At 60.8% G+C, this 25966-nt stretch overlaps 1 protein-coding gene across 19 annotated transcripts in view; it reads left to right on the plus strand.

The window, feature by feature from the left end:
- RBFOX3 (RNA binding fox-1 homolog 3) overlaps positions 1 to 25966 on the plus strand; it is a 407797-nt gene that overhangs the window by 312774 nt on the left and 69057 nt on the right. For 2 of the 19 annotated variants that reach the window (XM_025999887.2, XM_072746483.1), the window contains exon 1: positions 20966 to 21183. The exons of 12 other annotated variants lie outside the window; for them this stretch is intronic. In XM_025999887.2, coding sequence (XP_025855672.1) covers positions 21079 to 21183 — 105 coding nt within the window. In that variant the 5' untranslated portion in view covers positions 20966 to 21078. Of the gene's footprint in view, positions 1 to 20753; positions 21184 to 25966 lie in introns of those variants that run through there. 5 more of the 19 variants (XM_025999885.2, XM_025999886.2, XM_025999890.2 and 2 more) reach the window with 5 other exon arrangements.

Here is a 25966-nt window from a genome sequence, read left to right on the forward strand (position 1 = left end):
CAGGAGTGGGGCCGGTCCCCATGCTCACGGGTGCAGGGTGCAGACGCAGAGGGAGGACGCTCACCTGCCCTGGGGCGGGAGCAGTGCCACAGAGTGACCCCCGCAGGATGGATGCCCATGACCCAGGGGGTGGCCTGGGTGGAAGGAGGGAGAGACTCTGTGTGTGTGGACAGAGAGCAGCCCGACTCGGGCTGCAGGGTGATATGTCGCCTGGTGGCAGGGTAGGAGCAGGGTCTAAGGGAACATGAGCAGCCCCAAGCCCAGGGACGGGGCTGGGGACGGTCCTCGCTCAGTCACTGGGAAGGGGCATCCCTCATTCCAGGCCACTCGATTCTGCTCACGTGGGACCTGCTTCCCGGGAGGAGGCCAACAGCCCGCTGTCTTTTCAGACAAAGACCACTCAGGGGAACCAGCCAGAAGCTGGAAGTGGTCCAAAGAGAGGGGAAGTCAGCCGGTGGTTGGAGACCCCAACACAAGGGAAGCCGGTACTTTTGTGTCTTGCCCATCCCGATGCCCCCAGCCCAGCCCCTGCCCCCACGGAGCCCGAGGCTCCCCTCTGTTGGCAGGTGTCAGGACCCCCGGTTGGCTGGGCTGCCCTTGACCGGTGAGAACATGGTGGAGACGCTCGGGTGGGCAGGAGGTCCTGTCCCGAGAGCCACAGGGCAGGACCCGCAGAAGGGGAACCCTGGCCCCGGCCCCACTGTGCCCACAAGGTCACAGCCGTGGTTATGGGTGACCACGAGGTTACGGCAGATGTCAGGGCAGCTTTTCCGCAGTGGCGGTAACCAGGCTTTGCCTGGAGCTGCAGGACGGAGACGGCGGTGCGGTGGTGGGATGAGAGCAGAGGGGGCCACCGAGCCCAGCCCGAGCGGCCACGCCACCTCCCTCGGGCCCGGCTCCACAGCCTGACACGCAGCCCGCCCTGTTGACAGGCAGAGGCAAGACGTTGATTCATCGCATAACTAGATAAATAATCATTTCCCCGAAGCTGGGGCAAGATTGGCTGGATTTGAAGGAGCTTGAGTCGGAAAAGGAGGAAGAAGAGGGAGAGAGAGAGAGAGAGAGAGAACACACACGGGGGTGCTGGGGCCCAGTGCACACCGGGAGGACGTCCCACGAAGTCGGATGCTCCCCCGAGGGCAGCACTGACACTGGACAGACGTCCCCCTACAGAGGGGGTGCCTGGCTCAGGACCCCACGGCTGCAAGGGAGGGAGAGCCACGCGGGCAGGCCCGTGAGAGGAGCCCTTCCCCCTGAGCATCCTGCTCCTGGGGACGTCCTGAGAAAACCCGGGTTCCTTCGCCCCGCGGGCTGACCTCACGCCGCACTGGCCCAGGGTCCCAGGATGGCCCGGTCACCGGGGACGGCCTGGGAAGCTTCCGGCTGAGTTTGCAAGTCACACGGGCCAACAGCACGTCGGGAGCAGCCCAGCCTCGCCGGGGAGTGGGGCAGGGAGAAGTCCGGAAGGTGCAGCACCCAGGGCACTTCTGACCAGACATACAGACTCCGGCCTTAGCCCGTGAGCAGGGGGTGAATCGAGGGCCCCCTCAGATCCAGAAACAGCAATAAATACGGGTGGTGAAAGGTTCTCGCTCCGTGCCCGTCACCATGGTGGGGGAAGGAGCCCCGGTAATTACCAATCCCGAAGTGCAAGATCACTAGTCACAGGTGATAATCTTGTTCATCCTTGGCTCTCTTTTCTTAATTAAAAAAAAAAAAAAACCACAACAACCAACGCTACTAATTATAAAGTAAGAAGCACTTCTAACCCAACAAATATTTTTAAATAATCGATACCATTAGGGAGACTGGGAGAAGAAAAAAGTTCGTGTGGCTCTTTCTTCTTGAGATGAGAAACTCTGGGTTTCAAATCTTGGCTGTCTTAGCCTAGATTTTTCCAGTCCCCCCCCCCCAAAAAAAGCAGAGCTTAAGAATAAGATGTTATGTGCAGGAGGCTTATTTTGGGAAGCGATCTGAGGAACGGGCGCTGGGAAGAGTGAAGGAGGGAGGCTGATCCGGGGTAGGTGGTTGCGATGAGTGCAGGCACCCACAGGGCAGGGGGCTCAACCCCGGGGGGACTCCCCCCCCACCCAGGGAGCCGTGTAGGTGGGGGTGAGAGACCGTCCACAGAGGGGGTGAGAGAAGAGGGTTGTGGACCCCCGGCCACCATAGCCCGTTGGCAGGGTTGTGCCACAGGCCGTTGACTGGCAAGAACCCCCAGGTTTGCTCCTGCGTGGCTTCCTGCAGACATCCCACGTGCTGAGGGCCTGGGGGCGGTGGGGACAGAGAGGTGTGAGGCAAGGGGCCATCAGGGCACACCCGGGACCACGGATGGCTGCAGCAGAGGCTGAGCAGAAAGGGGGAGCTGAAGGGATGCAAGAAGTACGTGAGTCCGTCCGCCTCTTGCGTCTGTCCAACCCATCACAGACCCTTGGAGGCGGCAGCCAGCCTCAGCCTCCCTCGGGGGTCAGCGCCGTGTGTCTCCTTTGGGGATGAGCCCGTACGGAAGCTTTGTGCTGTGTCTTGGGCCTGCTGCACAGCCCTGTCTCGCTCTGGGACCTCCTCGAACCTGGTAGCCCTTGGAGACACGCATGTACTCGGCCTCCAGGTCCAGGGAGGCCACTGAGGTGGTGCCCCCTCTCCTTGGTGGGAGGACGATGGGACACAACACCGCGCCTTTACCTAAACTCCAAGGTGGTGTCCCAGAGCACCCCAGACTCTGAATACTTCATCCAAGCGCCCCCCCCCCCCCACACCGATCTTCCCAGCGTTCCTCTCTTGCCCCCTGGCGTCCCTGTGTCCTGGGGCATTCGGTGTCCTTCCCTCCTCCTCCCCCGTCTGAACCAACCAGCGTGACCCCTCAACGCGGAGGGCGAGCCTGATTGTTCTCTGGAGTGTCAGAACCACCGGAGACCCTGCAGGTACGGCGATGACGTTCGGCTACAGGGTAAGGACAGCTCTGGAGCAAGTCAGTAAGCGTGCGTCGCTGTGCTTCCTTCATCAAAGCAGAGCGCTTTTAACCCTCTTTCCCGACAGGGGTGGGCAAGAACACATTTTCCGTATCAGTGACCACGTCCCAAGGAGCGGAGGCGGTGTTGGTTTGGCTCCAGTGAAGAAGCGCTACGGTGTGTGTCTGGAGGCTTGGTTAGGTGCCTGCTGGCTCACCATCCGCCGCCGCGATCCGCCTGGTCCTCGTGCGGGAAACGGTCAGGAGTATGACCGTTGGAGGACCTCCACCCTCGCTTCCTTCAAGTCATTGGTAGTGGGCGGGGGCCGCCCATGCTGGGTGAGGGGTCGCCAGGGATTGTCACGAGCCTATTTGGCACCAGCAGTGGACTTCTTAGCAGTGTCTGATTTTGGCCACTCAGCTCTAGGAAGGGATTTTACCCCCCCCCCCCCCCATCATCCAGGCCCTGGGAGAGGTGCTGAGAGGCAGGGACTGTATTTGGGGGAAGAGCACAGAGGTGAGGGGCACTGGGGATGATACGTAGGGAAGGAGGGAGAACCAATCCAGGAGCATGTCGTTGAGCTGGTGGCCACTGTGGGCAACCAGATGGTCCCCAGAGGGAGCGGATGAGGAGCCAGGAATGAATCCACCCGAGGAGTGAAAGAAGCAGCATTATCCTCTGGTCAAGGATGGCTCCTCTTGGCACTTCTGGGTTTGCCCGTGCGTCACGAGGGCTCCCGAAGGTGTCCCCAAAGCCAGCAGCAGAAAAGCCCGAGGGCAGAGAGTGGAAGCCGTGCAGCGTGGCGAGGGGAGGTGCCGTCAGCGTACAGCCACGCACAGCCCGCTGCCGCGGCAAAGGCTGCGGGGAACAGATGGGTGGGAGGTGGGGCGTGGGACGCGTCTGATGCGTGGGCTCAAGTTGGGAGACCTTGGGCAAGTCCCCAGCCTGGGCCTCACTCTTCCCACATGTAGCGCTGGGTTATTAATAACCATTCCCGAGGGGGTTCGAGAATCACTTGAGACGGTGCTGGCGAAGGCTCTGCGGACGGTACAGCTCTGCCCTAGCGGAAAGGACTTGGAGACACTGTGCGTGGACGTGGCACCCTGGATGCAGCCCCAGTGTTTTCCTGGGGCCGCCTCTCCTTCCAGCAGTGCTCTGACCCCCAGGCTTCCCCATGTTCGTGGGGACAAGAGGTCCCTGTCAGCTAGACAGTGAGAGGCAGCATGTCACACCTTAGATGGGCCCCGGGGGGGTGACGCTTCTCCCTCCATGGTCCTCCCCTGTTTGGCCCCTGCCCCGCCCCAGTCCCTGTGCCAGGGAAGTCTTGTCAGTGCCTCCGAGAGCACCCAGGGGACCCGGGGCATTCTCCCGGTAATGACTGCTGATGTTTCAGAGACGTGTGTCATCACCCCAGGATTGTGACAGCTCCATGAAGCAGGCAGGGGAGGAGGACGAGACAGCCGCTGTTGAGAGGAGGTGGCGTTGGTTTGAAGCAGAGCATCTGGGTCGTCTGCTGCAGGGGAAGAGGTGCAGAGGAGGTCTGAACGCTGAAGAAAAGTTTTCAGGAAGTGTGCCCGAGTCCGCCCCGGGCTCCCCATCAGCCTCCCCACCACCACCCCCCAGCCCGGCCTCCAGTGGAGTCAGAAAAGTGTGAAGGGAGGAAAGGACACATGGGGGAAGGGGTGAGGGGGCAGAGACGTGAGCATAGCCCTGGGGGAGCACCGAGGGACAGGCGTTCCAGCTCCGACGTCTCCAGGGGGCGGGAGGACTGTGTAAGTGCAAAACTGTGACCGTCTTGCAAAAGCGTTGTCCTTGCTCTAGGAAATGATGGAAATCTCTGGAGCGGGTGGACAGAAATGACCACCCCGGGGGTCTTGGGGGGGGGGAACCTGGGGGCTCGCCATCCCCTGCCAACCCCACTTGTGCCCTGGGTGGAAAGCTTGGCTTCCTGTAGCCGCTAGAGCTAGCTGGCCCTCGCCGGTGCTGGAGGAAGCAAGAGAGCCCCCGATTCCCCTCTTCCTGCTTCTCCCACTCCACTCGCCTCCCCATATTCCCCTTAAAAGTCTCCGGAATTCCCTCTCTCTCGGCCCCTTGACTTTGGAGCCCAAACAGGGCAGGTGTATCCAACATGGAAAGCGGGAGAGAATGCCCCTGGGTGGGAAGAAGGGCTCCCCGTGAGGACAGCACCTCTCAGCTCCACTTACCGCTGGGCCGATCAGCGTGGTCTCACGCGGCACTTTTTTGTTTTTGTTTGGCGGGAAGAGAGGTGATGCTTCAGGGAAACTGGGAGAGGACGGGAAGAGAGATGTGTGGGGTCTTAGGAAGAACGGAGGTGTGAGGGACCGGATGAGGAAGGCGCTGAGGGCAGTGGAGACCCGGAGGCGGGGGTGGGCTCCTCCCGAGGGACTCGGGACGTGGCCGGCCCAGCCGCCCACTTCCAGAGACGCCCAAGGGTGCATGGGTGGCTTGGGCTTTGGCCTCCCCGGCATGGCCTCTGCAGCTGGTCTCTGCATAAGGCGGGGGCTCGGGGGCTCAGACCCGTTCACCGGGCAGGGCAGTTTTCTGGGTTTTGTCCCCTTCCCCTGACAAAAACTTGCTCTCCATGCCAAGTTCCCTTTTGGTTTTTTTTCTCGTCGAGTTGATGTGTGGGTTTTTGCCAGCCCAGCAAAGCTTTCTTGGCTTCAGCAACTCCCTGTGGACATGCCCGGGGAAACCTCATGGTCCAGCTCCCTGCCCCTCTCGGATACAGCAAGAGCCAGATGGTGTAGAGCCCCAGGGCTCTGCTCCCTCACTGCCACCCTCCTGGAGGGCACCTCTGCCCCTTCCTGCTGAAGCAGCCCCCATCGGTTATGCCCCAGGCCCTGGGTGACTCCATCTGTGGTGCTCGTTTCCTCGTTTTCTTAATATTTACTCCTAGAATCGGGGGCAGCGTTAGAGGCACGGCCGACCGCGGTACCTGCTGATCGATACGGGGGCTTTGGATCTCCCCCTGGAGCCCCGTCTTCTGACCCACTGGGTTGGCCGTGGCCAAGAGCACGTGCCCCGTGGGCTTGCCACTCTCTAGGAGCCCTCCAGCGTTCCTCTCCACTTCCAGCGCTGACGGCTTGAGCACCACCGTGAGGCTGCTTTGTTTACGACACACTACGCTTTGGCCATTTGCCACCTCACTGAGCCTGGGGCAGTAGTTTGGGTACTTTCCGCCCCATTTTACAGATAAGGAGACCGACCTGGAAAGCTTTAGAGCAGGATTGTCCAGTCGAACTTTCCACAGCCGTGGGTATGTTTGGTGTCTGCATTCAGGACGGCAGCCACATGCCGCCCGGGACCGCTGAGCGCGTGACACGTGGTAGCGCAGCGGAGGAGCTAGAGCTTCGCTTTTACTTAATTCTGATTGAGGCGTTAGACACTTACTTAAGGGCGTCTACTTACTTTCAGAACTGGGCCTCAACCAGGCGGTTCTGAGTCACCTGTCCTGACCCAGAGGCCACTGGAGTCTCAGAGTCTGCGGTTGGGTTCAGACACTCAAGATGCTCTCACCTGCCCCTTGACTCTCACCAGGCTGGTTTCCCTCTCCCTGCAGCTCAGCGTGGTGCGGCCCCCAGGCACACTGCCCCCCACCCCCGATTGTGCTGCCCACCCTTGCTGCAGGGGAGCTATAGGAGGGAGACGAGGGAGTGGCACAGCAGGTGTGAAGCCCTCTGAGGGGCATGGCTGCTTCACACCAGCTTACGGGGGGGGGGGGGGTTCCCCAGAATGGCTGGCGCTGGACTGCAGCAGGGATCACTAGCTTCCTTGAGAGAAGAAGACAGGGTGAGCCCATCAGACCCTACAGCACGTCTTCTCATCCCCTCTCTTGCAGGGTCTCGCTCCACGGGGACAGCCCCCCCTACTTTCCACTGGCCCAGGGTCTCCTAGATCTGCTCCTCCTCTTCCTGGGCACTGGTCCTGGTTCACAGCCTCACAGCTGAGCTGCAGATGCTTTTCAGCTTCGTGTGCTCAGCATCTTTGTGGGAGTGGATTTGTATCTTAGCCCTGGAGAATGGTAGAAAGTGAGGCTCCAGAGAGCTAGCTCAGAGGCACAGAGGGGGCTTCTGGCTCCCCTAAAAAATCACCCTGGAGTGGCCAGAGGGCTGAACAGCAGGCTAAAGGGGGGCACAGGGAGCCCATCAGCCTCTCTGAGCCTCAGCTGCCCCTGTTCTAACTGTTTCATCTCACAGGGGTGCTTGGGGTGCATTGAGGTGACATTTAGGAATGAGCTTCAGGAGCTGGAGTGCAGGACACACAAATGTCACTGTAGCCTTGGCGCTGTAGCCCCTGAAGGCTGGAAGGACATCGGAGTCAGCCTCCCCACCCCCAGGTACCCCTGGGCCCTGTGTGGATGGAGAGGAGGCAGGGCGTGGACACAGGGAGGAAGCCCTAAGGAAGCAGCAGCCACGTAGGGAACTGGCTTTCTGGTCTGGTCCAGTGCAGAGGATGGCCAAGCATGCCGCCCATGACCCTTGAGGATGACAGCTCACCCCACACTCTCCTGACACAGAACAAGGCCCCAGATGGAGGAATCACTCAGCATGCTGGGAAAATCGGAAGCACATACCAAAGTCACGGGTACGTGTTGTCCTGGTGGCCTTGTGTAGGGTCAAGATGTACCCCCCCCATACCAGGAGATCCCTACGTTGGGGGACATGTGTGGGAAAGAGAGGGGACAGGAAGATAGATGCATTGTGTCTTCTCCTTCCCTCCCCGACTTACCAAGGGTCATGGAAGGGCCATAAAGAGGGGTGTCCAGTTAGATACAACCGCCTCGGCCACCAACACAGTTCAGAGCAAAGACAGGGCCTCCTGCCCCAGCGCGTGGAAGATACGTCTGTTGAAAGAGATATCTGTTTCCTGGTTTGCCCTGGGGAGAAAGGAGCTGGAAATAGCACCAGGAGGAAGGCGTGGGGAGTGACGGAGAGACACATACAAAGACAGAAAAGACAGAGGGAGAAACACAGAGAGATAAGCCCAGGAGAGACAGAGAACAAAATGTGGACACCCCTCCAAGGGACGGCTGCAAGCGGGTACACATCTCATCTCTGCATCTGCCCCTACAGGGGGAGAAAACACAGCTCATGGGATCCAGGGTGGCCCCGTTGCCCCCCTATGCCCAACCCCCCGGCGTAGGCAGAAGCCTCGAAGCAGAAACTAAAGTCTCTTCCATCCTCCCCCTGGGCTTAGCAGACACCGAGAGGGAGCCCTGGCATCCACGGCGTCCTTCTCAGCACGCATGAGTCCTCCCCGGGGGTGGGTCTGCGGCTGGTTTCCACCAGCGTAATTCTAGGGCGCACCCCTCACCACCAACCAGTGTGAGTTCTGAGAATGCAAACAAGTTTGAGCATAAGCCAGAACAAACAGTAATTAGGAAGGTAAATCCGATGCAAAAATAAGCATAATGCATTTCAAATTCAAATAAGAATATTTGTGGACTCTATGCTCTTTCTGAATTATCAGTGGAACGTTCCACTCCATTTGCATAGATAATTGAGAGTTAACTGTACTTTCTGTACAAAGGCCTGGGAGATGATCGGAGCAAATTCGGCCCAGCTAGGTGGAGAGAAAGGAAACTCATCTGGCCACTGCAGAGAGAAGGGACCTAGAACAAAGCCCGGCTTTAGGCACTCAATAGATATTTGTTGAATTAATTAGCATGATTTACTGAGCATCTACTGTGTGCCAGCTCCTTTGTATACGGAATGTCTTTGAATCCATCCCCACAACCTTTGAGGGAGGTATTGCTGTCCCATTTTTATAGATGCAGAAAGTAAAGCTCAAGACGTTGAGTCGCTTGCTCTGAGTCACATGGCTGGTCAGGGCAGAAGTAGGCTTGCCTCCAGGCCCGGGTGGCTTCCAAGCCTGAGTGTGCACCACTTCCTGCTGGTGGAGGGTTCCAGAAGGGCTGAGGCCGTATGTGTGTGTGTGGTGGAAAGCAGGAGACAGGGGATTATCCTACAAGCTCAGCTCTGCTTTTGTTCCTCAAGGAGAAGAGGGCAATGACTCAGACCCCACATCCTGGGTCCCACTTTCCCCCTGGAACACCCTCTAATCTCTGTTTCAAGAAAGGGGCTCTGTTTCTTCTCCATCCACTGAAATGGGGAGAATGAGATGCATCCTCCTCCCTCCTTCTCCCTCCCTTCTGGCAGGGGGTGGAGGGGTGCTGGGGCGTACAATGAGGCTGAGGGTATTCTGGATGCCTGGGAACCGATCTGTCCAAAACACTAGGATGATGACGATAATTATTGCCATGGCCTGTATCACCGGATTGGAATTTCCAAGTCCTCTCATTCTACACTGGAGAGGAAAATCAATACGCTCACCCAAGGAGCCGAATGCAAACAAGTTCAGCCGCGTGGGAGCTGGCTGCTGGGACGCTTTTCTCCCAGTGCAGGTCGGGAGGCAGAAGTGCCAGCCATGAGTGAAGCCCCAAAGCTGAGCAGTGCATGGAGTGCTCATTTCCTCGTCCAGTCCTGAGCAGGCAGGAGACCCAAGAAGGAAAGCCACCGTTGGCTCCTGGGCTTGTGGGGCCGCCGTGGTGGGACATAACGATGACCTCAGTGCCAGACATCAGGATGGAGTAAACCGATGGTCAAATGGAGCAAGACCCCGTTGCCAGACATCTGTGTTTGGGGTGGGGGAGTCTGTGTGCACTTCCTGCCAGTGCAGACTTGCGTTCTCCAGGGCCCCACCCCCAGAAGAGACCCAGCTTGCTGTTCCTTCTGCATCCCACCGCAGGCCAGCCGCTGTCACAGGCCGCATGACGACAATGAGACGATGGAGCCGGGGCTGAGTGTGGAGACCCCCACATGAGCCCAGTGCCACCCACTGCAGGCACAGTGCAAAACCACACGTGTCCGCACGTCCCCTTCCCGTAGCCACATTTAAAAAGTGAAAAGAAACCGGTGAGACGAATTATAACAATACACTTTATTCAGCCTGGCATATCCAAAATATCACTGTTTCGACAAGTAATCAGATACACAAATTATTTTTCACTCTTTTCGTGGTGCTGAGTCTTTCAAATCCAGCTTGTGTTTTGCTCCCCTGGGACCTCATGGCTCCTGTGTCAGACGACACCAGCTCCAGGGGAAGCTCTTGAAGAACCAGGAGGCGATCTGCACCCAAATTCCGGGCGGAATTCCCTTTCTGGGGACTAGAGTTTCCTTACTGGAAGCCCCCGTAGGCCATGTGGCACCTGGGATCCTGAAGAGAAGCAAAGAGGAGAAAGTAGCTCACATCCATTTCTGCCAACGCAGGTATAGGCATGAAGGCTGAGCCGTGTGGAACACGGACGAGGTTGGTGTCTTGAGAAAGTGATCCATCTGATTTTTCTCTTACCACTTCTTTTTCACAAGGAGAATTGATCCACCAGATGGAAAGAACACCAGATTTTTTTTTTTCCCCAGGGCTGCCTTCTGTCCCCATCTCAATGATCACTTTTGCTCTGCTGGTGATGACAGTTTCTCCTTCATGTTCTCTCCCGCCTTCTCCGGACCAGGTTGGGAGGCATCAGGGCTGCCCACCCCAGCCCAGAACACCTACTTACCCCACTGGTGTCTGGCCACCTTCCCGTGTGCCAGCTTAAGTGATTCTCCTTTTAAACCGCCTCCAGACAGGCACTGAACCAGCTGCTCCGTCCTCCAGAGAAGAACCCGGCCAGCTCAAGCCTCCATTGACCCTCTCCACGGCATTTACTCTCAAAAATACAATTCCAATACAGTAAAGATTCTGGTCTCCCAGCGTGGATTTCCAATTACCCACACTCGGCCAAGTGGCAGCCACTTCATTATAATTCTGTAATTGCCATATAGAATTCCTATAAATTTGCTGTTAATTTTTAACCACCGCATCCTTCTCTTAGAAAGTGTAACAATAATTTGAAAATCTATAGACGATATTTTTAAGTGGATGGAGGCAGAGTCGGCGGGGGGGGGGGGTGTTTGTGGGGGGGGGGGGTGAAGGTGGGGGAATAAATCCAGCGGGGGCTAGTTCTAGAGGAAATCCTAACGGAACAGCAGTGGTGGTGAGCGTGCGAAGGTGGGTCTGGGGCTGCTTTCAACTTCCATGCAAACGCTTCTTCCTAATATACGGCGTGTTGGTGGCAGCAAGGATTGATCAGAGTCTGATCCGGGAAGATCCTGCTCTTAAATGAGAATGGCTTTGCACACGGGTTCTCCGCTCGCAGGCGCGCTCCCCGCCCCCACCGGGAGGTAATTTACAGGCCTGGCTTCCGAGCGTAATCTTCCCGCATTGTACTGCTCCACGGTGCCTCCCCGAATTGCAACACGGACCAGGTCTATAAAAGATGCTTTGGAGGAACGGAGGAAATGGCAGTCACACAGGCACCCCCCCACCCCCTCCACCCCCCTCCCCACCTCCCGCCAAGCAAGTGAAGACCCAGGTGCTAAGCAGAGAAATTAGCCTGCCTTTCAGGAGATGCTAATGAGGCAAGTTGTAAGGGGATGAGTTGAGCCAGAAAGGAAATTGTGGGGCCCTGCAGAAGCCACAGGGACCAGGGAGCTGCAGAGACCCCGGCCAGGTAGTCCTAAGAGCACCCGGCTTCTCCTTGGGGGGGTGGAGGGAGTAGGGCGGCGAGGGGGTTTGCAGGTGGTCAGAGAATGAGAACAGTCTAACTGAAGACAGACCGTGAGAAAGTGCAAGGTCTCAAGGGGGTCTCCTCTGCTGGGGAGGATGTTCCCGTGCAAGGTGCCGTCAGCAGGGCCGCCCCCCCCGCCACACACCCCCCCCCCCCCCCCCCCCCCCGCCACAGTGAGGTCATTTGCCCCCATGGGGGCCTTGGCTCTGGCGGTGGAGCGGGACCGGCTGGAGCTGTCCCTGGTGCTGCAGGGCCCGGAGCCGCGTCCTTCCAGCTCTCCTTCCCCGCTGCCAAGTCCGGTCCCGTCCCCACTCCTAGAGAAAGGGGGCTATTGGCTCCAGGCTGGGCGGGTTATCAGGCGGCGGCAGCGGTGAGAAATTGGGCCACGGAGCGATTTGAAGGTCCCAGTGTTTGATCTATTGCGGGGCTGGCTCCTTGCAGCTTTGCTGCCCCTGCCTTTGGTGACCTGAGAGAATTAAAGCTGCCTTAAATACAGTCTCTGCTGGCTGTATATTAATCGAGCAGGAATCAAAAGTCACAGCATCCTAGGGAAGTAAGAAAAGGCACAGACGGCTCCCCCTATCCTAATGCAGCAACTCTCAGCGGGAGGAAAGCCTGGGAGCTGCTAAGACAGCACAGCGCTGCCAGCCTTCCCCAAACCTCCTTGCCAGTGAATTCTCAGAAACCTTGTGTCTTGGAACTGGAGGGTTGTGTTGATGCCAAACAGTGCTGGACCCCAATGCCAGGATAGATCAGCAACGAGGAGGGCTTCCCCCCTCCCGGGTGTGACGGGGAGCAAAAGGGTGGAGGGCCAGCAGGGGTGGGGGCCTCCGAAAGGCTCACACCCGAGGCCCCCGTGCCTCCCCCAGAGATATCCCGCTTCCCCTGCTCTTGGCAACCTTTAGAGAGTCTAACGAAACAAGCAGCATCCGCTGCCCCTTTCTCTGCTGCATTGTACTCACAGTGGGCAGCAATTCATACAACTTCCCCACGTGTGTTCTGAGCTGCCAGGCACAGCCGACAGGAGCCAGGGTCCTGCCTACCCTTCCCTCCTCCCTGGCCTGGCTCACTCCTCTCAAAGCCTGAGAAAGGACCCCATGTTGGTCCTCTCTCATGCTGGGGGCCTGGGGAAGACGGTCCTCGGGTGAGCATCTGTTCCTTCGCTTCCCGGCAGGCAGGCCTGTCCCCACCCCTGCGGGTCCTGGGACAAGCTCTGCTCCCACAAGGCTGAGGCTTCCTCCGTGTGAGAAACCTCCCAGCCCCCACCGCCCGCGCCCCCACCTCTCACCACTGGCCGCCTCCCTGCTCCATCACTCAGCTCCTGTCTGCAGCTTGGCACTGGCCGCCTGACACAGTGCACCCGCCTCCCCTGGGCCACGCGCTTTGCCAGGACAGCACTGCCTCTCTGGGCCTTTGCTGCCTTGGGCTCCTAATGAGCTTTTAATGAGCTGATGCTTTGGCTCTAAGGGGCACGAAAGGGCAGAGGAAGCATGGAATGCCAGCCCCTCACATTCTGCTTCCTGAGGCTCGAGGCTGGTTTTTTTTTTTTTTTTTTTTTTTTTTTTTTTAACTAGCTGAGTGCTAGGGCTGGGGCTACAGGCAGATGCTGGATTCAGTCTTTCAGACTCGCTCAGAGTTCAAAGCACCTGACTTTCACAGTCCTTGGGCCCAGGTGACTCCGTGGCCATCACTCCCTCCCAACACGGCTGTGCTGCATCTGTCCCTCTGTGGCCTCTCCTCCCCCAAGGCTGAAGGAAGGGGCAGTGGTTTCTCTGCTAAGTAAGATTTATTTTAACTAATGGTAAAGTGAAGAGGCCAAGTGTTTCAATTGGCAGCTTTAGAAAGAGGCAGGAAACACAAGGGTGGGCTCTGGCCACCTCTACCCCGGGCAGCTCAGCCCCCTCCGCTGTGGATGTCAGAACAAACCTTGACCCCCCTTTCCATGGCTGCCTAGGAGCCCCGGGCCATGTTTCCTCAGCTCAGTCCTAACTGAACTGGACACAAATCCACACTGGCCACAGCCACGGGAGGTTCCTAAATTGCTGCCCACATCCTGGGCTCACAGTCCGCCCCGTCCAACACCCGAAGCGCAGCGCTGCCTTAGGGCCGCTTCCCTGGAGCACGCGGCCTCATCCTACAGGTTCTGGTGGGTGACCCGCCGCCCCTCCCAGGAGTCAGAGGACGGGACAGTGGCTTCGGCGGCGGGCCCAGGCTCCCCCTGGGCTTCCTTCAAGGCTTCCCCTTTGAATGAAATTAAAGTGGAAAGGTTTGTTTGAGACTCAAGGCAGAATTTCTTGACAGTCAGGGTGATAAAAATCTTGATGGGCTCCCCAGAGAGATGTCAGGGTCTCCCTCAGTGGAAGTGCTTCAAGAAAAAAAAAATTAAAATAAGAAGACAGCGCCTGTCCCCGAAGGCTGCGGTGAGTGCCAGCTAGAGGGCAGAGGACTGGACGGTAGGAGCCCGAGCCCCCTTCCAACTCCACTGCCCATGCCGGGGAGCCCTCGGTTTTCCCTTCCAGGGAAGGAGGGCGACCTGAGGGCAAGGGGCGGGAGCTGTCCCTGGTGCTGAAGGGCAGCAGGGGGTGGGCGGCGGGGCAGGTGGGATGCCCAGGGTAACTTCAGTGCTGCGCCCGGGTGGGCTGCCCAGAGCCGTGAGTTGCGTAGACCGCCCTTGGCCGCACAACCCCTGCCAGTGATGAACCTGTAACACAAGCCCTGCCCCGGCTCGCCTCGGTCGTGTCTGCCATGGGCACCCAGCCATCCACGGGCATTCCGTCGGTGGGGCCCAGAGCTAGACTCATCGCCACGCAAACATACAGCCTCCCTGCGCCTCCCAGGACTCTTCCTCTTCTGTGGCCATTCGCGGTGTTGGCACAGGGCATCACGGAGACATGCACAGATTCAGGCAGGACGGGAAGGCGCCCGGTGGTGGGCCAGGCTCAGGGTGTGGGATGAGGAGATGGAGGAAATCAAGCGTCTCGTGGCAGATCAGCTGGGAACCCCACAGAAGGTCTTCCTCTGTCCAATAGCAGCTTCTCTCCTTGGCTCTATCATAGGGTTCAGCAACCCTACTGAGTTCTCACGACCTCCTGCCTAATGAGAAAGAGGAAATTTAAGATAATTGCTGCACAGACCGAGCAGTGGTGTGATTAGTAAATGCCCAGGCTATTGCAAATGGCGATTACATTAACAGATTTGGTTTGGGGTTGATCCTGTTAGGAGACAGAGAGCCAAGGGCTAATGATGGGGACGCTCACAGGATCGCGCGAGCCAAGCACAGTTGTAGAAGGGAGGCGAGCGGCTTGCGTGAATCCGCAAGCCAGAAGGCTTGATTTCCAGCCTAAACCCTGCCTCCAACTAGTTGGGTGACCTTGGGCCACCTCTGTGATCCTAGAAGTGCCATCAGGTACCACGTGGGCATCATCCCACCTTCCCCATCTCCCTTGTGAGGATCCAGGGAAATGAGACATGTTACGGCGTGTTGGAAAAGTTGGGAAAGCACTGAGCAAATCCAAGGTGCTGTTATGGTTGGCAATCAATAATGATAATAAATCACCATCTATTTTTCCCCCCTCGCACGCTCTCATTCCTGGGACGTTTAAGCAAACGTTTCAGGTTCTTGAGGCCTTAACGTCAGAGATAGAAAGACAAAGTCTACTCCCCTTCCTCCTCTGGCTTCTGTGGGATTCTAGGGCCAGTGCCCTGAATGGTGGCGTGGCCACAGCTGGCACCGTAGAGCGCAGATCTGTTCCTCCAGAGCTCTCTCAGCCCGCTCCGCCTCCTTGCCAGGAGCTCACGGCCCAGATGCAGCAGGAGCCTGCAAAGAGCTTTCCAGGGCTGCAGCTGCCGAGGCCTCTTACCCACCAAGCCCCAAGGTAGAGCATCACAGCACTGGCTGGTTTCAGATGTTCTCGTGGCTCTGTGATGAGCTCTCTCCCCCTCTCCAGAAGAGGAGAAGGGAGAAGTCCTGGGGGCTCATTTAAAATAAATAAAGCTTGGCAACAGCGCTGAGTGGGAAGAGCCGAGTCGCACGGCACCCACAGCCCCTTTGCTGAGCGCGTTCCTCTGGTTCCCAGGCCCTGAGGGGAGGGGAACTTGCCAAAGAAAGATGTGCTTATAACTGCAACCCTGTGCAACTTCTGGCTTTGCCCATATATCTCGAGTGTGCCCTTTGCTTTCACTCTCCCTATATTTATTATGTTTAATTTTGCCGGGACATGGCTGTAAGTGAGGCGATGGACCCGAATGTGGCTGGCAAGCGCCTCTTAATTAAACAGATAAATAAACTCCTTTTGCACGCGGATTTCTACTTCTGCTGCAGTCTGCTGGGACCAGGGGGACAGCACCAGTGGGTGTGGAGGGGCTGCCGCTGGGCTGGAAGGTGGGTGCTGGCCCTGGCAGCCCGGACCCGGCCTGGCGTCCCCTCTGCACCGCCGAGTGCTCTGTGGCTCAGGGGGTGCGGAGGGGCCCACGGGTGGGGAGCGCCTCCAGCACCCCCTCCTCACTAGCCTGGCCGCAGAGGGGAGGCTCTGGCCGGTGTGAGTGAGCCCTCTGCTGGACGTGGCCAGTGTGGCCTCAACAGCCAGGGCAGCTCCTTCCCATCCCGTTGGTCTCTGGCAATCCTCTTCCTCAGAGGGGCTCCCCCACTGACTTCTCTGCCTTCTGGGTGAATTGGACACACCAAGAGGACGGCAGAGACGGCATCTCACTCCCAAAATAGGGGAGCTGTCACCTTTGGGGATGTGAGGAGGCTCCCACCTTTTACATGAAGACAGGGAGCTCCGTGACATTTCCCCAAGGAGGTCTGTTGGAGGCACCCCCGGCAGCTCAGGGGGCCTCCCCCTGACCCTAGTCCCATTCCCTTAGCTGTGGAATTGGGGTATGAGTCCCCCTGAAAGAGAGTTCGGTTGGCTGTGTGGGTGTCTGGTTGGTTCACACACTGAGGGGGCTTCTGGGGTCACCCCAACCTCTCTCGGACCCACCCTGAGCCCCACCCATCCTAGCCCACGCCAGTGCTCACGCCCAGGCCTGTGCCAAATACCCTGGGGGCTGGGGCAGGGAGCTCTGGCTCTGCTGGAAGCATGGAGCACGCTGTCTCTGTCGATTAAGGCCCAGCTGCAACCGGAGACGGTGAGCTCACCCCTTGTCCTAGCACGCCTTTGCCAAGCTCCAGGCTGTCCTCCCCGCATAGGTGAAGGCTGAGGACGCCGGCCTGGGCACTTGGAACGGGAGAGACGGGCATGCCCATGAGTAACTCAGCCCTCCGCAGCGTCCAAGGGGCCCAACCTAAAGGGACCGCGGCCTTTGTGTTTCCTGCGGGAATACACCCACATGTGGCCTTGGGTATTTCCAAAGGATGGGGGGAGTGTCATTGGGCGACAGCGCACCAGATGGTTTGACTACGGAACTGCCCACCTCTCATTACAAACACAGGCCACGTCGAACACGTGTTGGCATGTGCTTTGCCAAGGAGACTCTACGTCCCCATTTCACAGAGGTACACGCCAGAGAGACTGGGGATGTTTGCGAGCCTACGGGGCCTCGGTCTCCCAGAGAGGGTGGGAAACGGGGAAGGCGGGGGTGGGGGGGCAGCTCTTGCACCCAGGAGGGCTTCCTCCAGGCAAGGTGACATGGGGTGGGGGTGGGGGCAGGAAGGAGCCAGGAGATCTCCGAAGCCTTGGAACCATGCAGACCTTTTGAGGTGCCTCCTTGCCTGATATTTATAGTGGTGCCCAGGAGCGCAGAAATAATTACAGCTCAGTTCCTGCCTCCCTAACAAGGCCTTTCTCAGATTCAGGGCGAACGGGATATTTTTTTCCTTGGCTCTTTTTTTAAGTAGTGAATATTAGCTCTGGATTGACAGCCCTTCCCAGCGCGCAGCCTTCCTTCACCCCAAAAGCGGGGGCAGCAGAGCACCGGGCCCCCTGGGCTTCCCCCACCCACCACTCGGGAGGCACCAGGGGCCCGGGAGCGCTGTGAGGGGCCCCGGGGGACCCGGAGAATGTTGTGCCCCGCTGTCTAGGCCCAGGAGGTCCCAGGTGAGGAGGGCAGGGCTCCTACCGGTCAGGGTGGTGCAGACTCGAAACAATCACAGGAGACATGTTCTGTGCCATTGGGATGCTCCCAGGAGCACCGTTGGAGGAGCACAGGCCCCTTCTCTCCTTTCTCCTCTGGTCCATGGAGCTGAGATGGTCCTGACACCCCAAGCAGACAGGAGCCCAACCCCGGGGCACTGGCTTTTTGCAGCAGCTTTGCCTCCTCAGGGCCTAGGCTTCCGAGCCCGTCTGGCCGCTGTGGCCACCTCAGCATCAGGATGAGCCCTGAGGTGGGTGTGAGGATGGGGACGGCCTCACTCGTCCCTGCCAGGTGCTCTTCCAGGCATTGGGGCGACGCTGTGCAACCCAGCCAGCAAGTTGCCTGCCCTCCCGACACTCAGCTCTTGAGGCGAAGAGCAGGTGGGCTACAGGGTTTGGCTGTTCGGTGGCCTAATCCCCCCCCCGAAGGCATCCCCCTGTGGACAGAGGCCTCCCTTGATTTGTCAGGTCGTAGTAATTGGCTCGAAGTGGAAGTCACGAGCCCATGGCACAGCACAAGAAAGAGGTGGTGGGCACACAGCCACTGTCCTGAGAAATAAGCCAGACACACATGTTGTTCAAATCATTCTTCTGGAGGGTTTTTTGTTTTGTTTTGTTTTTAACGCCGTCTTGCCGTTCTCCATCTCTCTGGAGCCCAGGTGTGATTAGCTGACTGGTGGAGGCAGGTGTCTAGACATGCTCCCCGGGCCTGACGCTCTCTGGAGGTGAGGCCTGAAGCCAGGTGGCTGGGCCAGAAGGCCCCGCAGATGACCAGGTGCAAGGATGCTGGACGCCATACCAGCACCAAGGCCGGCATTCTGGGGGCCAGTGACAGAGCGCGGGGCTCCCTCTAGGAAAGCTTCCCCCAGCCCACCCCGTTTCTAAGCTCACCCCAGATCTGAGCTCCCACTCTCCTGGGGCCATCACCAGTCTCCGCACGGTAGGCTGCAGTCTGGGGGGGGTTGGTTTGCTTTCCCCAGCCGACTCCAGGGCAGAGAACTTTGTTTCTGTAGCTCCAGCACCTGGTGCAGTCCCTGTCTGCACATAGTGGGTTCTCAGTAAGGAAAAGCAGGAGCGTCCACTCAGAGGGTGTCTCCTCTGTGTTGGATGTCTGGGACACCCTCTAATCCTCTTACGGGAGGGATAAAGCCTGGATCTCAGCAGACGTTTGGTAACAACGGCAAATTAGCGAGTGAATGATTCACACAGAGAGTGGACGCAGAGCCCCGGGCTGGGGGTGAATGCTACACAGCTGCCCCAGGTCCCTGAGTGTCCTCCAGGATAAGAGCAGCCAGGGCGGCGACAACAGGAGGGAAGGCTTCCGAGACAGGAGTGCAGAGCAGCAGGACTGGGGAGGCAGGAGGCCCTTGGGGGGTGGCACCCTCCACAGGGCAGCCCTCTGCAGGGTCTCTCCCCTCACAGATGCTAGGCTCAGCCAGGTGCCCCTCCCCCAGAGCCCCAGGCCTCAGCACCCAGCCACCGCACCACTGTCTCAGGCCGTACGGGCAGGCGCCTCTTCTGGGAGACACGTTGATAACCGTCCTGCCCAAAGGCGGGGGACTGCCTGTGCAAGTCCACAGCCGAGCGTGCCACCCCTGAGGGGACCACAGAGCGGAGCTCCAGAAAAGGAGCAGCAAGTGCAGCTACTTGCTGCAGGGCCGGCTCTTCCCACTGCAGTCTTTCCCTCGACCCTTGTCACTGGTGCCACCTGCCTCCCTTCCAGACTCTGCGCCCCCTTTCCTTCTAAGGCAGATGAACTGCAGGCTGCTCGGAGGGACGTGAGGGGCCGGACAGAGGGGCGTCCAAGGGGCACACGCCTGCCTGCCTCGTTCAATCTGAGCGGCTTCCCAAGCAGTGCTGGGAGGGAGCCCATCCTCAACCCCCGTCCCTCTGCCCTCCTCGCCGCTTCCTCCTGAACGGCCCTCCCGGACAGGCTCTAGCGAGCTCAGTAAGATATCTCAGGCATCGACCACCCAGCCTCTCCAGGCAGGGGCAGAAACGGAAGCCCAGAGAGGACCAGCCACTTCCCTAAACCCACACAGCAGGTGAAGGGGCCTCCATTTGATGCTCAGGCCGGTGGTCTTCCCATTACAAGGCGGTCCCAGCCCTCCTTCCCTCGAGTGGGGCTCGCTCTTAGAAGTGAGAGAAAGAAGCCCAGGGGCCTTTAGATAGAATGGGGGAGTCCAGAAGTGGCAGTGGATATTCATGGGACTCTGCTCTTTCCCAGAGGAGCGTGCCTAAGGGGGGCATGAGGTTAGGTATGTGTCCGCCCGCTGGCCCTGACCCGCTGTCTCTACCTCTAACGGTAGCAGGTAGCTGACTGGCCCTCATAGCCAGGCTCACCTGCGGCTTGTCCTGGATTAACTGTGCCTGGTCAGGGGCCTCTGTCCAGTGTGAATGTGTGGCAGGCCGGTGCGTGTGCGTGGCTGGTGAAGCTGCAGATTTGGGTGCGGGTACACACAGGCACACACACCTGTGTCAGTGGTGGCGTAGGGACAGTCAGGCCCCGTGCCAGGCTGCGCGGGGCCCCGGGGGTGGGCACATGGGCTCTCCTGCTGCATTGTGTGTGAACACCCGGTCCGGTGTGTGGCTGTGGGGAGGGGAGGACGCGTTGTGGCCGGTGCCCCTTGTCCCCGCCCCCGCCCCCTGTGAAGCGTCCCCGGGACCGCGTGCCTGGGCCAGGCCGAGGGTGTCCACGGGGTCCGGGGGGGCGCGCGGGCGCGCAGGGGAAGCTCCCGGGGGCTCCAGCCGGGTTTCCAAGCTCCCCGGGCTAGGAAGCCTCTGCGTAGATGCCCTCATTACATCACCGACATCCCCGCCACCGCCACCGCCACCGAGCCGGCCTCCCCTGCGAGCGGCGCCTCTCGGAACGCCAGGCCGGCGAGCGCCTTCCGGTCGGGCCGCAGAGCCGGGGAGCCGCTCCCCTCCGCAGCGGGCGGAGCGGGGCGCGGGCGCGGGCGCGGGCGGGGGGCGCGCAGGGGCCCCGGAGGGCGCCGGCGGGCGAGGGGTTAAGCGTGCGATCGCCTCCTCTCCCTCGGTGCGGGGCTCTGTCTGAGGTTGGAGTACGCCGGGGACTCCCCCTCCCACCGCTACACACGCGCGCACACGCGCGCACTCACACGCACACGCACCCCTCTTTGCAGACCGGGCTCCGGCGGCTCCAAAGTGCCGGGCGCCCGCTCCCCCGCCGCCCGCGCCGCTCCCCCCGGCCCCCGCGCCCGGGCAGGGCAGCGCCGTGCATGCCTCCCCCCTGAGGAGCGCCGCGCGGGGGAGGGGAGGCCCGAGGAGGAAGAGGAGGAGGAGGAGGAGGAGGAGACCGAGAGGGCGCGGGAGGCAGGGCGCGCGCACACACCGAGGGACGCGGAGGGTGCGAGCCGCGCAGCGAGCGCAGAGCTGCCTCGGGCCGCCGGCGCCCCCCTGCCGCCCCATGCTGTGCTCCATGGCGAACTCGGGCTGCCTCCTGCTGTCCAACTCCGGCAGCATGCTCCCGCACTCCGTGCCCTGCCCGCCCGCCTTCCTCTACCTCCAACAGGTAAGCGCCCCCGGCCCCGGCCCCCGGCCCCCGGCCCCGGCCCCGGCCCCCCGCCCCGCCCGCGCACGTGCGCCCCGGCCCCGCGCCCGCGCCCCCGCCCGCGCCCCCGCCCCCGCCCCGCGCCGCCGGGGCCCCGCTGCGCTCCCCGCGTCATGGCGCCCGGGCCCGGCGGGGGGAGCGGCGGCCGAGCGCGGGGTCGCCGGGGCGCGCGCGCGGCGCGGGGCGGGGGGCCGGAGTTTGGGGCGCCGCTCGCAACTTTTCCGAAGGCGCGGGAGGGGGCGGCGGGCGGAGTCTCGGGGGAAGCGGGAGGGGAGGGGGCGGCGGTTCCGGGCGCCGCGGTCACTTTGGGGAACTTCGCGCCGGGCTGCGGGGGGCGCGGGGGCGCGGAGCCGGGGGGGCCTCCCCGGCCGCGTCGGGAAAGCCGGGGGGGCCGCGCGGAGGCGGCGGCGGCGGCGGCGGCGGGGGCCGAGCTCTGCTGCAGCGGGGACCGCGCGGGGCCTCGGGGGAGACGGGCCACCCGCCCGTGGGGCCGGCGAGCGAGGCCCCGGGGCTCCGGCCGGCGGGGAGGGGGCTGGGGCTGCACTTTTGCAATCTGCCGGGCTGCGCAGGAAGCTCGGGCTGGCGAGGGGGGCGGAAAGCCGGGCGCCTCTGAGCCCCCAGGTCCCCAGGACGCTCCACGGCGGTGGGAGGTGCGCGCAGGGCATCAGCGGCCGCCCGCCCGCCTGCCGCGGTGCGCGGGGCGGGGGTCCTGCGATCCCACCCGATGCGGAAGCAGCGCGGTCCCAGGCCTGCACTGGGGATGCAGGGGGCACCTCCTCGCCTCCCCCGGGCCCCCGGGTCTCTCGGGGCTGCGGTTCCCAGTGCCAGCCCCAGGCAGAGCCAGCCGGGGGCTGCAGTACCCCGCCTCACCCACCGGCCGCCCACACCTCAGGGCTCCTCCTCCCTCCCCGCACCGTGGGGCTGCCTTCTTTATCTTTAGCACCCCGAACCTCTGCTGGGCCTGCAGGGATGGGGGCGGCTGCTTGCTTGGAGAGGCCTTGGAGATCCTCAGGCTGACTGTCCTGGGGCCTACACACCCAGCTGGAGGGCTCCCTCAGGACCAGGTCTCCACCACGGGTGGGCGTGGAGGTGGGAGGCAGAGGGTAGAGGGTATCTCGCCAAAGCCTGCGGTCAGGGTCAGGCCGGGCCTCATCGACTGGGTGAACGTGGATTTCCACCACCTCCCCCATGTATGCATCTGAAGGGAGGAACACAGAAGCGTGTTTCTTGGAGACGATGACAGGCTCCAGGTGGGGCTGGGCCTTCGGATGGTGGGTTCTTGTCTTGCTGGGCCCCCCTTGGGCTCCCCGGAAAGCCAAGAAAGAAGGGGCCATTGCAGGGGGCTCCGGAGGAGCTGTGGACCGCACAGGTCAAGAAGGGGCCCTCAGAACTGAGCCAGGTCAGCCAGACCCCGGGCTGCTGGGCGCTCAGGCCGGCCCCTTACAGGGATCCCCACGACGGGCGGTGCCGAGCATGTGAGCAGCTGCAGAGGGAGGGATGGGGGGCACAGACGGCAGTCGAAGCAGCCTGTGGTGCAGAGACCTGGCCCCTTGGTCCCACCCTACCTAGGACCACCCTTGGCCCTTGGTCCCACCCTCCCTAGGACCACCTGTGACAGCTGGGCAGTCCTGGGCACAGCTCAGTGGCAACAAGAGCTGCTGAGGGGGGGGCCCCCACGCCCCCCAGGCAGGCAGGTATCCAAGCCCAAGCCGTTACCAACTCCCCCAATTCCCCCATCATCATTGGAGTCACAGACAGTGAGGGCAGGCCCAGGAGGTGAGCCTCTCAGGGCGTCCCAAATTTCTGTAAGTGCAGCAGTCACTTGGGAACTTCTGGGGTGGGGCCCAAGAATCTGCATTTCTAACAAGCTCACAGGTGAAGTCTTGGAGCAGACCACTCAAGGAGCAAGCGTCTGCCCCACCCCCCATGGCCACCCCCAGGAATGTCCTGGTCTGCTGGACCCCAGGAAACCCCAGGAGACCCCAGCTCCGCAGGCAGCCCGCGGGATTGGAGATTAATCCACAGCATATTGGCTGTGTTAGGCCAAGTCCGTTCACCTCTCTGAACCTCAGGATCTTCCTCTGAGAAAGAGGACGAAAGCATCCCGTCTTCTCAGGCGGAGTCGGGGGGTCGAGTTAAGATGAAGTAGTGGCCTCTGAAGAATGCCGAACGTTGGCACAGCCTTGACGGAGTCAGACCTGTGCCCACACTTGGGGTGAATGTACCCACACGACCCTGGAGGAAGGCGCACCGATTTCTCCAGGGCTGGGTGGGTGCATCCCCAGCTGGTGGTATCTAGAGCTTTCTGTAGGGGCAGCGGTAAGGCAAGGAGACGCTGATGAGCCATAGCCATCCCCGGTGGGTGTCAACCATGAGCAGAACAGTTTCTGGGAAAGCCAGAGCGTGCCCACTGGGCCGGGCTCTGCGGGGCCCTGTTTCCTTCGAAGGGGCCTGCAGCGGGTGGCTGTGTGTCTCTGAGGGCCGGGAAAGATCTTGGATGCAGCCATTTCCTGGCTGTCTGTAGGGACACACGTTTGTAGAAGCACACGCAGCTCTGGTGGCCCAGAGTCGATACGAAACAAATAATGGCGGGTAGTTGGATTTGGAGACCGCCTCTGGACTGAGGCAGAGGCTCCCGTGTCCCCCGGGGAAGTGGAGGCCACGTGGGGAGGGGGCCCCCGGGCGGCCCCCCGTCAGGTGTCCAGGATCGGAGCCCCACGGAGCAGTGGCAGGTGTGCATGCGCGAGCCCTGGTGCCGTGTGCAGGCCGTGTGCTCGGTCTCGGCAGCGTGTCTGAGAACAGGAGCAGGAGCAGATACGGGAAATCAAGCAAGACAAGAGACATGGTTTGCGGCGCATTGAGATGCAGCATTTGAACAGGCAAGCAGTGGAGACGTGCAGTCTTTCAAACTTGAAATTAGAAGGTAACACCTCAACCAGCAGCATCCCGTCCTCCGTTCACGCAGCGACAGAGGACGGCGCCGTTTCCGGCTGCGTGGGCTGGACCCCCGAGCGTGCGGAGACCCTGACCACATCCCCCAGGAGACACAGCGACGCTGTAATTCATTAGAGACGCTTGTCGTCAGGCGTCCCTCCTCCCAGCCCCTCCTCGGCGGTGCCCATATTTGTCAGAGCCCTAACTGTCCGCCGGACAACTCCAGGTCACCCGACACCCGGAGACATCCGGCTGCAGTTTGCGCCCTGGCGTTCCTTAAGAGCTTACCCTCGGGGCCCTGGGTGGCCTCGGTTTCCCCGCCTGCCCAGCCCGCCGCTGGAGTCCACCCAGGGGCTCCCCGTGAGCAGCCCAGAGCCCTGGTCCCCCCGCATCTGGCCCCTCCTCGGGACCCTGGGGTGGGACCCAGGAAGGCTGTCGTCCGTGGTGCATTGCGGCCAGCCCCGTAAGGGGTGAGGTCGATCCTGGTCACCTTTCAGAGCAGGAGGGAGCTTGTTTGAAAATCTAGAACATCAGTGAGACTCCCCGTGAGGCCGCAGTCTGGGGCCCAGGAGAAGAAAGTTGTAGGGAGCAGGAAGGAAACCCCCTGTTCACAAAATGGGATTTTTGTCTCTGTTACGACTTATTATCGAGCTGCAGAGTCCTACAGAGGAATCTTATCACCGTATCCGATTGCAAAGCTGGGAAATCGCGCTGCAGGGGAGGCACTAGGGCCCTAAGTTCCGTAAGAGGGAGCCTTGTTGATGGGGGGGGGGGGGAGGTGGGCGCTGGTGGTTGCGGGCCGGTGGGAGGGAGAGCAGGCCCTGGAGCCTGCAGCCGGGACCTTCCTGAGGGCTGCGTCCTGAGCTCTTCTTCTGATTTTCTTCATCCTCTTCATCGGGATGAAATCACAGCCTCGCTTGCCCTCGAAAACACTGGCAACCACCGGAAGTTTCCACGGAGGATGTGGCATTTCCACCCCGCGGCCAGCGTGAGGCAGCTTGCAGCTCGGGGGGTCGTTGACGGCAGGAAGCTGTCCCTCGGGCCGTGGAACCCCTTCTGGGGGCTCAGGGAGTTCTAGGGTGTGTTTGAGATTCATTAGGAAGCTCTTCTCTTATTAATAGTCATTTTGGGGAGGGGGAATAGCCACACCGCTAACTCCGTTGGATGAATTACAGTAGCAAAGGTACCGCGGCCTCTCATACCGCCCGAGCGCACCTGGGCTGTTGTCTGTTCCCTGGGCTGCTGGCGTGTCCCCTCAGTGTGACCCCAGGAACCCCGCCTGAGACCCGCTTGTCCCGGGGGATGTCACGGGCCTGCGAGTACCCCCGGCCCGCGGGAGGGCCGGGCACAGAACAGATGCAGTGTGAGTCTTCGGAAGCGCAGCCGTCGGGGGCTGGCCCGCTGCTGTCGTCCGGTGGCCTCACGTAGCTCAGTTATTTCTGTGGGTTCCTACCCGGTTGGTGCACTGGCCGCTCACCTTTGGTGCAGAATCTGCTGAGTGTACGTGCACGGTTTATGGTTAAGGAAACTGAGGCACAGAGGGGTTGGGTGACACGCTGGCTCGTAAAGCCACCGACAGGCAGAGCCCAGAATCAAGGCTCTGGCACTGGCGGGTCTCCTTGAGGGCCGAGGGGTTTCTCCCCTCTGCCCGGGGCAGGGTGCTCCGTGTTCAGACCCAGCGGAGCATGAAGTGTGTGCCGAGCAGAGTGGCCTGGACCCGCGGCTCCCCTGGGGGCGTCTCTGCCCAGAGGCAGGGGCGCATGGGGCGTCTTCCGAGGCCGAGCTGGTGCGTCATAATGCAGATGGACGT

The sequence above is a fragment of the Vulpes vulpes genome, chromosome 2 (genome assembly GCF_048418805.1).
Source record: "Vulpes vulpes isolate BD-2025 chromosome 2, VulVul3, whole genome shotgun sequence".
Classification (NCBI taxonomy): Eukaryota; Metazoa; Chordata; class Mammalia; order Carnivora; family Canidae; genus Vulpes; species Vulpes vulpes.